This window comes from Homalodisca vitripennis, chromosome 2, assembly GCF_021130785.1.
Source record: "Homalodisca vitripennis isolate AUS2020 chromosome 2, UT_GWSS_2.1, whole genome shotgun sequence".
In the NCBI taxonomy this organism is placed as follows: domain Eukaryota; kingdom Metazoa; phylum Arthropoda; class Insecta; order Hemiptera; family Cicadellidae; genus Homalodisca; species Homalodisca vitripennis.
In genome coordinates, this window is record NC_060208.1 from 212,656,089 (window position 1) to 212,672,071 (window position 15,983).

At 36.8% G+C, this 15,983-nt stretch overlaps 1 protein-coding gene across 3 annotated transcripts in view; it reads left to right on the forward strand.

The window, feature by feature from the left end:
* The window catches only part of LOC124355388 (ATP-binding cassette sub-family C member 4-like), a 107,048-nt gene that overhangs the window by 57,975 nt on the left and 33,090 nt on the right, over positions 1-15,983 (forward strand). For all 3 annotated transcript variants that reach the window (XM_046806512.1, XM_046806511.1, XM_046806513.1), the window contains exons 11-16: positions 9,238-9,395; positions 10,520-10,654; positions 11,816-11,999; positions 12,792-13,001; positions 13,913-14,127; positions 15,167-15,279. In XM_046806512.1, the coding sequence (XP_046662468.1) occupies positions 9,238-9,395; positions 10,520-10,654; positions 11,816-11,999; positions 12,792-13,001; positions 13,913-14,127; positions 15,167-15,279 (1,015 nt within the window). The remainder of the gene's footprint in view (positions 1-9,237; positions 9,396-10,519; positions 10,655-11,815; positions 12,000-12,791; positions 13,002-13,912; positions 14,128-15,166; positions 15,280-15,983) is intronic.

Sequence of the window (15,983 nt, forward strand, 5' to 3'; positions counted from 1 at the left end):
AGGCAGCAAACATAAGATAACATGAATATCTGTGCGTACTTCCATGGAATCAGCTTGGTAGTCCTTTCGATTTCAGTATTTCCTACTCATTACATTTTATTGTAACTGTGGGAATGAACTGAAGACAAAGATCTCAACTGTGTATTATAGCGCGTTTCTGATGTAGAATGTACCACAGTTCTGGTTTAGTAACAGACCTAAGGAAAAATACACTGGGCATACGCGAGCGGCAATTAAGGTAAGTCAGCTGGTTTACCAATAAGGAATAGGGGGAAATGCAAACGTCATCGCCACTACCGAGCGTCTATAACTGCAAATTACAGTATGTAGACTTCAACAATGTCTATACAGTTTACAGTTTAGTTAAAAAATATCAAACTTTTTTTATTTTGGTAAGTTTATAAAAACCATAGTTAACAATAATTTGAAGATTTTAAATACAGTTTGATTATTTATTGTGTTCTTTACCCAAATTTATACAGTATAATGCACTTCTTTGTTTTCATTAATTACCAACACACATAATGTAAAGACAAAATATATCACTGTAATATTATTAACCTTCAACAGGTTAGTTAAGGTACGGTACCGATATTTTATTTCAATTATTATTTGTGTCATACTTATCAATATAGCATTTACAGATTTACATTTACGTTAATAGACAAATAACTAGCTCTTTTTATAACAAAAACCTGGGCTAGTTTGATAACAATTTTAATTGATAAGTGCAATACCTGATAGGTCATGCCGCGGCATGCCTGCGGCTGACCTACTTCTGACTTCAATTGTAGCCAACTACGCAGTTTATAATTTTTAATGAAGGTTTTTTTCCAACCACTGTCGAAAATCCCCTAACCAAATGAACAAACACTTTCTCTCTGATGTAGTTTTTAAAGTTTTATTTTTTAATTAACCAAGAACAATTTGGTACTAATGTTTTAATTTATTTGAATAAAAATTAAAATTAAATTGGAGTTTATAAAATGAAATAATGAAATTTATTCAGCAAAAATACATACTTTACAACAAAATTATTATGGAATATAATGTAACCACATTAACAAGTTGCATGGTCACATAGACTAAACAATAAACAAGATAAAGTCTGATAAAAGTCCGGTCTCCTCTGATAGAGACTTGATGTGCAGATCACTGCGGTAATATTGAAAGTTTCTTATTACATTTAACTAAAATTACATGTTATCAACGATGATAAGAGTATAACGTAATCAAATCAAACTGTTGCCAAACTCATTTTTACTTACTACTCAATGTTTAAATATACATAAAAGATACGAAACTTAATATATTTAAGACTTTAAATAATCTATTTTACAAATAAAATTTATATAATGACAATATATTTTGACATTTTAGACTGATGGAATAGTGTTAAGATTCTATAACATTTTAGTTTGTATTGGTACATTAAAATAAAAGAATTGTTTATAAAGGGGACAAATTTTAGTTTGCAAATGTGAAAAGAAAGAATTCAGTTAAGAATATTTATATTTATACATCATTATATTTACGTCATCATATAAGAATAAATTCTTATCATCATGCCAATATATTTTTCTAAGAGTACGAAAACTCAGAAATGTATTACAACTGAAGTATGCTTTACGCAGTGTTAATAAAACGCGACGAATTAAAACTGAGCGTCAGTTTTCAGCAATAAGGGTGCCAGAATAAAAAAATAAAATATGTTTTTTCCTAGCAACCTTAGGATATAATATTTAAACTAAACGTTCCAGTTTGTTGTTCACTCTGTGTACAATTTTATCGAATTAGGAGACTAATATTATTGTTAAATGATCTGTAAATTTTTAAAGATAAAAATATTATTCGAGGAATTATTGTCCAATTTTAACACAATATAATTATTATATTACTTGCATAGGACTGAAAAAACCATAATTGAATAAAAAGTCAAACATTATTTTGTGGCCACAAACAATCACTTGACACACTCTAGACAATGTAATACTACAAAGAATGTCTGCGAGCTTCTTCCCAGATTTCGATCACAATAGATTACTCCGATTGAAGAGTGGAAGGAAAGGAAAGGTAATTAACAACCTGTCTGTCCATAAATTCACGTCAATGGTGTTGTAGATTTCACTTCCCTTCACGACCTTGTTTTTATCTCTTTAATTGAAAGATGTGGTTTCCATTAAAGCCTACAGAAACCTCCTCCATTACTTTACTTCACAGACGAAACTGTCTTAAAGGGAAAAATATAGGCCTACATATTTTACCTGAACGTTTAGATATAACTTGTTAATTTAAAAGTATTAAACACGTGAAACTAGTAATGTTGTGACAGTAAAATATTATTGTTATAAAATATAATTTAATAATCGTTCAGATTAAGTGATAAAACCACTGGAGTGTATTTATTGAATATTCATGTATTGAAACGTTGGAGGTAAAACAGAGACATGGAAACGTTTTAATTGGAAATCATTTTACATTTAATCTGGCATTAATGAATCATCGTTTATCGACGTGCTTCATTTTGTAATATTTGTTGTAAATAACAACCGATTAGAATTATTATGTTTCGATCATCGATTACTGGATTTATATAAATCGTTGACCAAACGGTTAAATTACGTCATTGTACATCCTTTCCGTGTCCGTCTAGTTGTAGTTACTTTTGGAACGTTTTTGTTGTTTATGATATTTGGAAAAAGTCTAGAGTACTCCTTTGTTTGAAGATTAATTTTGACGATGAAAGGATTGTGAAGGAAACAGGAACACCGGAATAACCAGTACACCGGAATAACCAGTACACCGGAATAACCAGTACACCGGAATAACCAGTACACCAGAATAACCAGTACACCGGAATAACCAGTACACCGGAATAACCAGTACACCGGAATAACCAGTACACCGGAATAACCAGTACACCGGAATAAACCAGTACACCGGAATAACCAGTACACCGGAATAACAAGTACACCGGAATAACCAGTACACCGGAATAACCAGTACACTCGAATAACCAGTATACCGGAATAACCAGTACACCGGAATAACTAGTACACTCGAATAACCAGTACACCGGAATAACCAGTACACCAGAATAACCAGTACACCAGAATAACCAGTATACCGGAATAACCAGTACACCGGAATAACCAGTACACTCGAATAACCAGTATACCGGAATAACCAGTACACCGGAATAACTAGTACACTCGAATAACCAGTACACCGGAATAACCAGTACACCAGAATAACCAGTACACCAGAATAACCAGTATACCGGAATAACCAGTACACCGGAATAACCAGTACACTCGAATAACCAGTATACCGGAATAACCAGTATACCGGAATAACCAGTACACCGGAATAACCAGTACACTCGAATAACCAGTATACCGGAATAACCAGTACACCGGAATAACTAGTACACCCGAATAACCAGTACACCGGAATAACCAGTACACTGGAATAACCAGTATACCGGAATAACCAGTATACCGGAATAACCAGTATACCGGAATAAAGAGTACACCGGAATAACCAGTACACTCGAATAACCAATATACCGGAATAACCAGTACACCGGAATAACCAGTACACAGGAATAACCAGTACACCGGAATAACCAGAACACCAGAATAACCAGTACACCGGAATAACCAGTATACCGGAATAACCAGTACATCGGAATAACCAGTACACTCGAATAACCAGTATACCGGAATAACGAGTACACTCGAATAACCAGTACACCGGAATAACCAGTACACCAGAATAACCAGTACACCGGAATAACCAGTGCACCAGAATAACCAGTACACTGGAATAACCAGTACACTGGAATAACCAGTATACCGGAATAACCAGTACACCGGAATAACAAGTACACCGGAATAACCAGTACACCGGAATAACCAGTACACCGGAATAACCAGTACACCGGAATAACCAGTACACAGGAATAACCAGTACACCGGAATAACCAGTACACTGGAGTAACTAGTACACTGGAGGAACCAGTACACTGGAATAACCAGTACACTGGAATAACCAGTATCCCGGAATAACCAGTACACTGGAGTAACCAGTACACTGGATGATCCAGTACACTGGAGTAACCAGTACACTGGAATTACCAGTATACTGGAATAACCAGTACACTGGAATAACCAGTACACTGGAATAACCAGTACATTGGAATAACCATTACACTGGAATAACTAGCCAGTAGTTATTTCTGTAAGTCATACGTACATATTTTAAGTCAGGAATTAAGCTAAACCTTCACTGTAGTCTAAACCGTCAAGCCGTAGGTTTCCAGGTTGATTAAGAGCTTCTTAGCCCTAACTTCGCCTAGTCGAGTAAAACATTCTTTACCTTTACCTTTTTTTAGCCGTTGGTATGGCTACCGTGAACTCATGGGACCAATTCCCTCGGAGCCCAATAACATGTTCGGTACCAAATGGGTTTAAACAGTTATTTCTTTAACACGTCTTCTATCCTCAATTGAAGTGCTATTAGCGTAGAAAGGAACTCTCTGAAAAAGGAACAGATCTCATGTAACCCAGATTATCGGGGCTCAGATCTAAAGGATGATTTGAGGCTATGATGGTTTTAAATCGGATTTCTATGTCCTCTATGACGCAATCGACATAGCAATAATAATTGCTATTAAACCTTAAAACCGTGAATAATATAGGTTGTTTATTTGTTGAAGCATTAAACAAACCTCAATACCGAATTTAGGAGTACCTATATTGGTGGAGAGGGGAGGAGGAAAGATCATTGAAAGTACGAAAGAGTGAGAAAAAATATGGAAATGCATCTACAAATTCTCTTCCATTGTTACACCTTTGGTAGCTCCGCTCGGTCTTTCACATTTAGGCTTTGCCGATTGTGTTATGAAACATTCGTGATTGAGCATGTGTAAATCTGTGAATTAACGTAAATACGGTTTGCTATTAGTTAGATTTTGCATGAAATTTAACAGTTCTTCTCGAGGGTGGAAAAAATTAATTTGTCTGTTTGTCTCTCTGTCTAAACGATATCTCGAGAACCAACTGACCTGATGACTTAAAAGTTTGCATGAAGTTTGATTTCTATGTAAACACCATCGAGTTCAATGTTGGTGCATGCCACCCGTGGGATTTGGCTGAGCGTTAGTCTTATAGGCAAGCTTGACGGGTACAACAAAATGGCAAAATAAATAAATTTGTAAACAAACTGAGTAAAACAATACGACATTTGAACATGTGACACAGTATCATGAAGCCTAATGAAATGTGTTACAGAATTAAAATTTTGCATACAACCTCAGCGAATTCTTTGTGGCGTGTTATACTCACACATTTAACGTATCTATGGTAGGCAGCGTTGATTCAATTCGAATGTTGAATTTAGTTTCAATTCACCTTCCTTTTATTGCAGCGTCTGTTATCTGATGCTGTCTCAAACTTAACTCCTTGAATCTGGAGTCATGTTCGTCTGAAGAGACTCAAAGAAAGTCGGTAACGAAGAAGCTCAAAACGAACCTTTACATCGTTTCGACATCAGAGACACCTATAAATAGGTAGAATGGTAGTCTCATTGTCTCATCAGGTACACAATTGAGTGCACTACGACGTTACTGATACGATTTCTTAACACAGTGGAGCAACCGAGTTTTCAAGGCAAAAAGTAGCTATGGTAGGAAAGGTTGATTCATTTTTAGGGTTAAATTTAGTTCACCTTCCTGTTATTGCAGCGCCTGGTATCTGACGTTGTCTCAGACTTGACTCTTGTAATCTGGAGCTATGTTCGCCTGAAGAGATCACATGGCTACATCAATCAGATTCCAGGAGTCAAGTCTGAGACAGCTTCAGATACCGGATGCTGCAATAAAAGGAAGGTGAACTAGAGCTAAATTTAACATTCGAACTCCTACATTGTTTAAACGAATGAGGAATAGCAAGCGCAAGACTCTATTTAAATTCTCAACTGAGTTATGAGCACAGAAGTAGGAAATGGCTATAAACAAAATACCTGTGGGCTGTGTACATTTCTACTTTAGCCACTGGTGTAGTTTTTCTGCAATTTTGATTGTCGGATAAATTGGATTTACATTACAAAATAATTTTTTAGAACTATTTCAATTACAACTACACACGATTTTACTAACGAAATACCGTTTCTGCAGACCGTTTCAAATACAGTAAAGCACTTCCATTAACTTTTAATTTTTGAAAGTGTTATCTTGTAAACTACATGATCTAAAAGTTGGCGTCTATTTTGAAAAAGTTAAAGCACGTTGTGTATTCAGTAAAGTTCTCGTGCTCAGAAAGAAATAAGAGCTTTATTAGTTTCAGTTTAAAGACTCAAAACCAAAGACGTTGAGAAAAGTACGTTATATGACTAAAGTTACCAGGGCTCCGCCCCACTGGCCTCTAAAGTTGATGAAATCCCCGTATCATATGCATTGGTAAATTAACAGTCTGAATGTTAGCCACATGGTCTAAGTAAACTTTGGAACAGAAACTGTGTAAACACTGCGTATATGATAGCTTATTGATTTTAGTGTTCCGTTTAATTGAAATGTGTGGACTGCGAGTTCCTGTAAGAGTATTCAAGAACAGTGTGGAAAAAGTAGGAATTGCTACTTGTAAAGTTTATTTATAAAAGCAGCGAGTCAGTCATCGTAGTTCGTAACTATTATTTTTACTCACGCGATAGCTGTAGTGAACGCCTCAAGCGCACTAGCCATTGGAGTACAATGGCAACACAACATCAACATCGCTTTGTTTATCCACACCCCCAGGGGTATAACAAAACAAGCTGTTATTAAACATTGTCTGGATTTGTTAGAGTAGGATAAATACAACTGAAAGTGATGTGGAATTTTATATGGTAATCAGGTGTATAAAAAGTTTTCAAGTTGCAAACACAAAGGCACAAGGGTTTTTTTTAATTACTCGCTCATTATGATCTTATAATAGAACTACTATGTCAATACATTACCTACTATATTCACCAATAACATAACATGTGAGTCAAAGACATGTTTGTTCGTCATTCGTAAGTTTGTTATCTTTTGTTTTGTTGTAATATTCTCCTTGTATTGTTGGATAAAGTGTATCCATTGACACTACATGCGGTCTTATGTAAAGATTAAAATTGAAATATCTAGTTGTATGGATTTGTTAAAATAAACTCGGTTGCTCCACCCTGCTTTGGTATCGTATCTAAAAAATTGTAGTGCACTCAACTTTGCAGCTGATGAGACAATGAGAGCATCTCTGTATCTAAATTACACAGTGTCGCAGTTGGGTGCACAATGCAGACTTCTTTTGTAGTCTAAGTATCTCTGATGTCGAAACGATGCAAAGAGTTCGTTTTAAACTTCTTCGTCGCCAACTTATTTGGATACCTTCAGACGGACTTTGGACTCCAGATTACAAGAGTGAAGTGTGTGCCAGTGTTACATCTCAGACGCTGCACTAAGTGCAGTGTTAAATGGAATTAAACGCAATGTTCGCGTGTCCTTATGGGTTATCTATACAAAATCCCAACTAACTAGAAAAATGTTCACATTCTGTGGAATGATTTTAGAGAAGTTAATGTTTGCTTTTGGGTGAAAGAATAAGAAACCTCTAGGATTGTACATTAGTATCCACCACTAGTACAGATGTCTTATGACATCTAGTAGTCAAACTACTATGGAAAACTCGAAGGCTGGAACGTTTGGTCTCCTTAATCTTCTAAATCATTGAAGATCCAAATGATAAGTGGTTGCAATGACAGGTTTATTCAAGAGGTCAGAAGTTTACAGATATAGAAAGGTTACTGAGACCACCAGCCCTTAAAGGCTCTCTCGACATTGGAGATTTTCAAAGGAATGAAGCTTCCATAAGCTAGGAACTCCGAGGTGTCCATATATACCTAGTAATTGGCAATTCTCACCAGTCGAAAGCTTCTATATGCCTGAAGCCTCTTGAACTTCATCATTTCGTGAGCTATAAATTATTAACAGAAATTGAGATCTCCAAGATTCCGGGACGTTAGAACCTTCCATACACCGAAGGCTTCTAAAAATAGAAAGGTATCATAATGGACCATAGGTTCCAGAATTCGGCAAGTTTTAGACGCCGGAAACTCTCAGAAGCTGAGAGTTAATTTAGTCAAAAAAGTTTTAGAGGTTATAATCTACCATCCTGGATCAAGTTCGCCAAGACCTTCTAAACGCCAACCACCTCCAGATGCTGGAAATCTTCAGAAAAACCCCGAAACACTTAGGATGTCCTAGAATGCGTGAGCTTTTAAAAACTACTAAACCATCCTAAATTTTGCGAACCTCTAGAGTCTAGAAATTTCAAGAGATCATGACAAAAACGTCAAGTAGTTAATTGATTGGTAAATACTTTATGAACATACTCTACAGCAAATCTGCGTACTCCATATAGTAGGTACTAATGAGCAAGTAGCCAAAGTAAGTATGCAGAAATATAACATTAATACATGGAAAGAGGAGGGAAATTATAAATGAGCGACTTTGAAAGCGACCTGTTATGTTAACGGTGTGAGAGGGAATGAGAGTGTGATGTGGAGAGGGAGAAGAAGCGCGGACTCACTTCCCCTCCACATTCCTTACCAACCACTCCTCAGTTGCCACTTTTTTTAATCTCATTTCAGCCTCATCGTCAGCTATGCCGGCTTCAAAGTGCACTGTTTTTTTTTTTATTAAAGTACAAAGTACATGATTGGACCTCCCCGGGATTTGAACCCGTGATCTCTCGGTTAGAGAGTCGAGACTATAACCATTAGTCTACGGAGGAGGACTTGTTGCCACTTTAACACTCGTAGGGTATGTGTTACATAACAGCTATTTACAAACCCAGTAATAATAACAACAGCTGTTAACAATAAATATTTGTTAAAATACTTCTTAATTATATTAACACATCAAACAGTTGCAATGGACCATTCTTAACATAAATCATAATACTGTTTATTCCACAATAACGAGAATAACAAAACAGCATGATGCTCCAAAACACCAACGCAGGGAATCAAAGCACTCGGTTCCAACTTGTGCCTTGTAAGGGAAATAGATCGAGCAGTGAAAGACGGGGTGTGGGTAGGCGTGGTCGAGCTCCTGCTCCTCCCTCCCCCTATGCGCAAGAAATCTTCGCGCAGGTCGCTTTCAAAGCGGCTCATCTATAGTTACGCTTTGGTAGTTATTATATGGACTGTTCTGTTCAGACCCCACTTCTCTACCTTCTCCAAGGGGAGATAGACGCCTGCTCGGGGACGGTAGGGATCCGTGGTCGCACCGTCTTCTGTCCCCATACCCCGTGGTTGCTACCAGCTGCTTCAGTAAGAGACAATGTCATCTGTGGCAAACACATCAACGATCAGAGGTGGGAATACTATAATATACAACTACACAATTACAGTAGTCCGCACCAAAAGAGTCTGATGACGTTTGAGGCGGTGTTGCCATATCGCTGCTGACTATCAGCTGTTTCCGCTATGACGTCGGTTTGATAACAAGTGTCCAAAACATAAAATGAAAAAAAAAAAATATTTATATTTATGTGCGGTAAAAAGTGTTGGTGTTTGTTTGTGGCATCAGATGATGAGACTGATCGGTAAGTTGACATACACATAAAACTGACCTTTGAGTTTGGACTATTTTGGATATTCTGACGCACAATCCAAATCGGACTATTTTTGGTGCGGGCTGCTGTAATGTAAAATAATTGAATACAATAGTTGTAAAATGTTTAAAATTTGTTTTTCTGATATTTAATTTTAAGTGATTTTGATTTCGAAAGGGCATTAATCAACTTTATTACTATTCTTGGTAATTAGATACCTATATAAAAATAATTGAATGTAACAAAATGAAATTGAATTAAGTTTACCATATTTTAAATGTCTCCAAAGATACTGAGGGAAATAAACAGGTATTGTTTATATTAATTTTTTAAGTTTTAATTTTTCAAAATATTAAAAATGAAAAAGATAAAGACTAATTGCGGCAAAACATAATGGAAGTTCTAGTAGCGTGGCTTTCCCTGCCGCTACTTATAAAGAACTACTTTCGTACTAGCCTTGAGTTTTGTCCCAAGCCATGGTGCTCACTGTCATCCCTAGTTTCTGGTTGCATAAGATTTTAAGAATTCTAATATAAAGTTTCTTTTTAATCAAGCGTCACATTTCAAAACATGAGAAAACTAAAAATGTTTAGGGTGGGAATAAGCCGAATTTGATATCTTACACATTCTGCAACCAAATATAAGAATGCAAGGATTCAGTTTAATATTATACTGAACAAAACGCGAGACGGGGACGCTAGTAACAAAGCGCTTTACACGAGAAAGGGAATGAAAAATACAGCACCGAAAATTAAGTTGTATTTTTCCAGAAATGTAAAAAAAACAATACATAGGCTATGTTGAAAAAACTGTTATGTACATCAATATTTCTTGAAATTACATACAGGATATTGGAATGGAGACTAGTTGTCGTGTCTTTTTAGACTGAAGCTGGTTCTGGAGGTGTGTGGGCTGGTCAGAGACATCCAGGAGTTGCCCAAGGGAGACATGACCATCATCGGGACTGACGACGGAGTGTCTCTCTCCCTTCAGCAAATTTCCAAAATCAATCTGGCAAGGTTAGTATAGTTTTTAACAGTTTTTCAATACAACACTAGCAAATAGTATTATTCATTAGTATTAGTAAATGCAGATTGCGGCTGGACCCAGCTCACATTCACAGATATCCAGAACTCACTCACTTTCTGAGGATTAGGACTAGGATGACCAGACGTCCGGCTTTAGGAGGGCATGTACTCCTTTTTAGTGTTTGTCCTCCTGTCCTTCAGGTAAAATGTCTGCCTTTTTGGGGAACGCTTAAATGTTCGAAACGATTCGATTTCAGAATTCCCAAAGATAAACCATGAAAAGTTATTGCAGTTCACACGTTGTGCCATAGCATGTGAACTGATGTTAGATTCAGCTGTATGTTGAGTGTTGTCTATAGTGTCACTGACTCACTGTTGCTTCTATCTGCTCAACTGCACTGGCACTAATACCCCTCTACAATGTATGTGTTGCAGAACGTCGTATCACGAATGTGATATCTACTTGTTGGATGACCCGTTCCGGTGGCTTGGCAGACAAGTGTCTGATCGCATCTTCACTCGCTGCATCCAACGTCTACTGAACGACTACACGTAGCTTTTGTTAAATTCTACAGTGTTACGTACTATATTGAGTTACAATGTATGTGTTGCAGAACGTTGTATCACGAATGCGACATCTACTTGTTGGATGACCCGTTCCGGTGGCTTGGCAGACAAGTATCTGATCGCAACTTCACTCGCTGTATCCAACGTCTACTGAACGACCACACGTAGCTTTCGTTAAATTCTACAGTGTTACGTACTATATTGAGTTACAATGTTTGTGTTGCAGAACATCGTATCACGAATGTGATATCTACTTGTTGGATGACCCGTTCCGGTGGCTTGGCAGACAAGTATCTGATCGCATCTTCACTCGCTGCATCCAACGTCTACTGAACGACTACACGTAGCTTTCGTTAAAATTCTACAGTGTTACGTACTATATTGAGTTACAATGTATGTGTTGCAGAACGTTGTATCACGAATGCGACATCTACTTGTTGGATGACCCGTTCCGGTGGCTTGGCAGACAAGTGTCTGATCGCATCTTCACTCGCTGCATCCAACGTCTACTGAACGACTACACGTAGCTTTTGTTAAATTCTACAGTGTTACGTACTATATTGAGTTACAATGTATGTGTTGCAGAACGTTGTATCACGAATGTGACATCTACTTGTTGGATGACCCGTTCCGGTGGCTTGGCAGACAAGTGTCTGATCGCATCTTCACTCGCTGCATCCTACGTCTGCTCAAGGACAAGACCGTCATCCTAGTCACTGACAAACATCGCCATATCGTCAAATCCGATCAGATCATCGCCCTCAAGAATGTAAGCCAGTAGGAGCATTTGTCGTAGAAGTGTTAGCCTACTTAGATTAGATTTGAAAATACAGTAATATAGTCCATATTTAAATATTTTCCATTTTTGACGTGTAAAAATTAAAGTGTACATATTATTTGTTAGTTATCGACGTAATAATAACTATTTCTAATTGTTTCAAGCTGCAAAAGTTTGGTTACAATATAAATATTAATTTTTCTTATGAGTAATAAAGAACTAAAGCAGTTATTTGGGGGTTAATTAAAAGTGCATGAAAAACAACAGTTTTTTTTATATTTTTCACACAAATCTACACTGACTCTTGTTTCGAAAATTAATTAAAATTTTCTTTAATTTTTCTTTTGAACACAATTAAAAGCCCGCTTTTTTATTTTCCAAAAGAATTGGTATCTTGCTTATTTTTTGACACATCGGTTGCTGTAAAATTATAAACTATCTGTATTAATTGATTATTAATTTTGGTAATATTTATTTCTGAGTCAACTTCTCAGGTGAATACCCGTATAATACTGAAATACGGGATCGGAAACTGTGTTTAATAATCAATTTTGTTAAAATATTAACTTCGGGCAACATTATATTTCACTAAAATATTGTTCTTAATGAACAAATCATCTAATGGGATGTGGGCAAAGGAATTCTGAGCTTATTTTCGCCTTTAAGATAGTGGCGTCATATGATATTTATGCGTCTAAAAATTATAGTAGTTTTATTCAACTTCAGACTATTATTTACTATGTGTTTATTGAACCATTTCAACCTCTTCTGTACGTTTTCCAGGGTAAAGTGGAGGGCTATGGCAAGTTTGAGGAGTTGGTGACCACCATCGCGAGTCTGGAGGAGTCGTCGGACTTGACCTCGGATGACCTTGACACAGACAACGAGGACTCGGACATGGATGAACCCTCCAACACCTCCACCAACAACAAGCTGAACATTGTCGAGTGCTCCTACAAGTACTGCCGCCGGTACTCCTACTATCCCCAACCTGTGAGTCACTCTAACGATCGTTGACCCAACGACCAAAACGTTAAGTGTAGTTTATAGTAAGAGGGTGGTTGGGCCAACATATCAGTGGTGTAATTGTAACGCTCGAGTGATCCTACAAGTATTGCTGCCGGTACTCCTACTATCCCCAACCTTTGAGCCATTCTACCGATCGGTGGCCCAACGACCCAAACTTTAAGTGTAGTTTATATTAAGGAGGTCGTTGGGCCCACATATCAGTGGTGTAATTGTAACGCTCGAGTGCTCCTACAAGTATTGCCGCCGGTACTCCTACTATCCCCAACCTGTGAGTTATTCCACCGATCGGTGGCCCAACGACCCAAACGTTATGTGTAGTTTATATTAAGGAGGTCGTTGGGGCCCACATATCAGTGGTGTAATTGTAACGCTCGAGTGCTCCTACAAGTACTGCCGCCGGTACTCCTACTATCCCCAACCTTTGAGTCATTCCACCGATCGGTGGCCCAACGACCCAAACGTTACTTTTAGTTTAAAATAAGTGGGTCGTTGGGGCCCACATATCAGTGATGTAATTGTATGTTCCCAAAACGTGTATCTGTGCTCTTTTTTCAGTTAAAACGAACAGAAACTGTGCGGAGCGATTGAAGCCAAATAATTTGTAAAATTCCTCATATAAGATGTGTCTTCCTCTTAACAACAGGAATTACCAATTATATTACATCAAAATGTGTACTGTATTGTACGGTAAACTTAATACAGTTAACTGAGTTTCTTGGGTTCACAGGAAACATTAATACTCACAGCCATCCAAGAGTCTGTATGCCGCTTAAAAAATATATATCTGTGGTTTCATAGAGAATAATATGCTTTTTTCTTATGTATACTGTTCATAGCAAGAGACGAAATTGCTAACTGTACTTCCTGTTATTCAGCAAAGTCCGGTGATGAAGACGGCGTCGACGGTGGGGACGAAAGGCACCGGGACCCCCCAGGACTCACAGGAAGACGTGGTGGTGCGACCGAGCTTGACTGCGGTGCTGAGGGTTGTGGCGGGGTCTTGCAGCAAGGTGGGGCTGGCTCTTACTGCTATAGGTCTGCTGCTAGCCCAAGGCCTCCTCACCACCTGGGACTACTGCTTCATAGTAGGGTCAGTCACTACCGACACAATACTCTTTAAATGGCGTTAAGTTGGGAATTTTTCAGAAATCTGCATTATAATCACCCCATTCTCGGAATCAGTAGATTTTCGGGGTTTGATGTCGATATCCATATAACTCTAATAAAAGCGATGGCAATTAATATTTCAAATATATAATGTGGTCTACTGTACAAGAGTAAAATTTAATTTTTCAAATCTCTTGAAGGTAAAGTTGATTAATGAACTAGAATGTTATGAAATGACAGGCGATTTTATACAGTTGACAGATAATGGGCTGAGCGTTAGCGATGCCTATCACTTAAATGTTGAAAAAACCCAATTTCTCGAAAACGAATTGACCAATAGATTTAAAATCTTCAATAAAGCTTCGTGGAAGTCTTCGATGATGGTGTATGCCATTCAATGGGTTTTGGCTGAGCGTTCGCAAATGTCTTAACAGTGATGTTGTGGAAAATCATAATAGAACATAGCAGAATAAATAAATTTGTAAACAAGCAGAACACTACCATAGGGATATTTTGACATATTCTCAAGGTATATCAGTATTAAAAGTCGGCAATTGATGTCAGCGCACCATTTCGTTGTATTACCCTCCCTCTCACCGGAACCTTTATTATTTAAACACTGCTATGAAACCTAACATAAACAAAGACATGAATATATCATGTGGCGAGATATTTTGAGAAAGATTTCATTAGTAGACCTTAAATTCAGCATCTAACTTCGTTTCTGTCAAACATAGAATTTGACTCTGCGTCATTGCAGCCTATCTCACTAGGTAGGCTGATTCAATTTCTATTTTTATATCAGAGGAATCAAACATTTCTCTTCTGCATAACTGTCAGTATGTCTATCAGCACGCAGGACATCTTGTGAATGAAGCGAAGCCTGTTATGCGACAAGTTGTGTGGCATACTTCTTTCTACCTTGTGTATTATTATAAATAGCATTTATTTTTAGCGTAGTTTCTTGTTGCAGTGATAGCGTGTGTGGTGAGTAACAACTGATTTCGAATTTATTGTAACAGACTGAGTAACAACAGCAGCAGTATGTGGGATCATTGGTTGAAAATACCACTCAACGAGGAGGATACTCCACTGCCAGCTCTCTGGTATTTGTCAACTGGTGCTGTTTTAACAGGTAGATAAACACCAGTATCTGTTTATACAATAATATGATCAAAGGGTTACAGTAGTAATAGTAATAGTAGTAATAATAATAATAATAATAATCAATAGCAATAGTAATAGTAATGATGATGATGATGATGATGACGACGACGACAAAAACAGCAACAATATCAATATCAATAACAATGTCAATAGCAAAAACAACAACGATGATGATAATAATGATAAAAATAACAGTAATAACAACAATAATACTTATAATAATAATAACGGTATTACAAGTAAAAGTAACAAACCAATACAAATAAACAACAACAATATCAATAACAATAGCAATGCAAATAGTAGTAGTAGTAATAGTAACAACAACAACAATGATGATTATAGTAATAATGATTACAATAACAGTAATAATAACAATAATATATATAACAATACTAATAATAGTAATATAAGTAAAAGTAACAAAACAAATAAACAATAACAACAAATGTCAACAAATAGAAATGTCAATAGTAATAGTAGTAATAATACTAATAATAACAACACCAGCAACAGCAACAACAACAATAATGATGATGATGATAGAAATGATAACAATAACAGTAATAATAACAATAATATTTATAACAATAATAATAATAGTAATACAAGTAAAAATAACAAAACAATACTAATAAACGACAGCAATATCAATAGCAATAGCAATTTCAA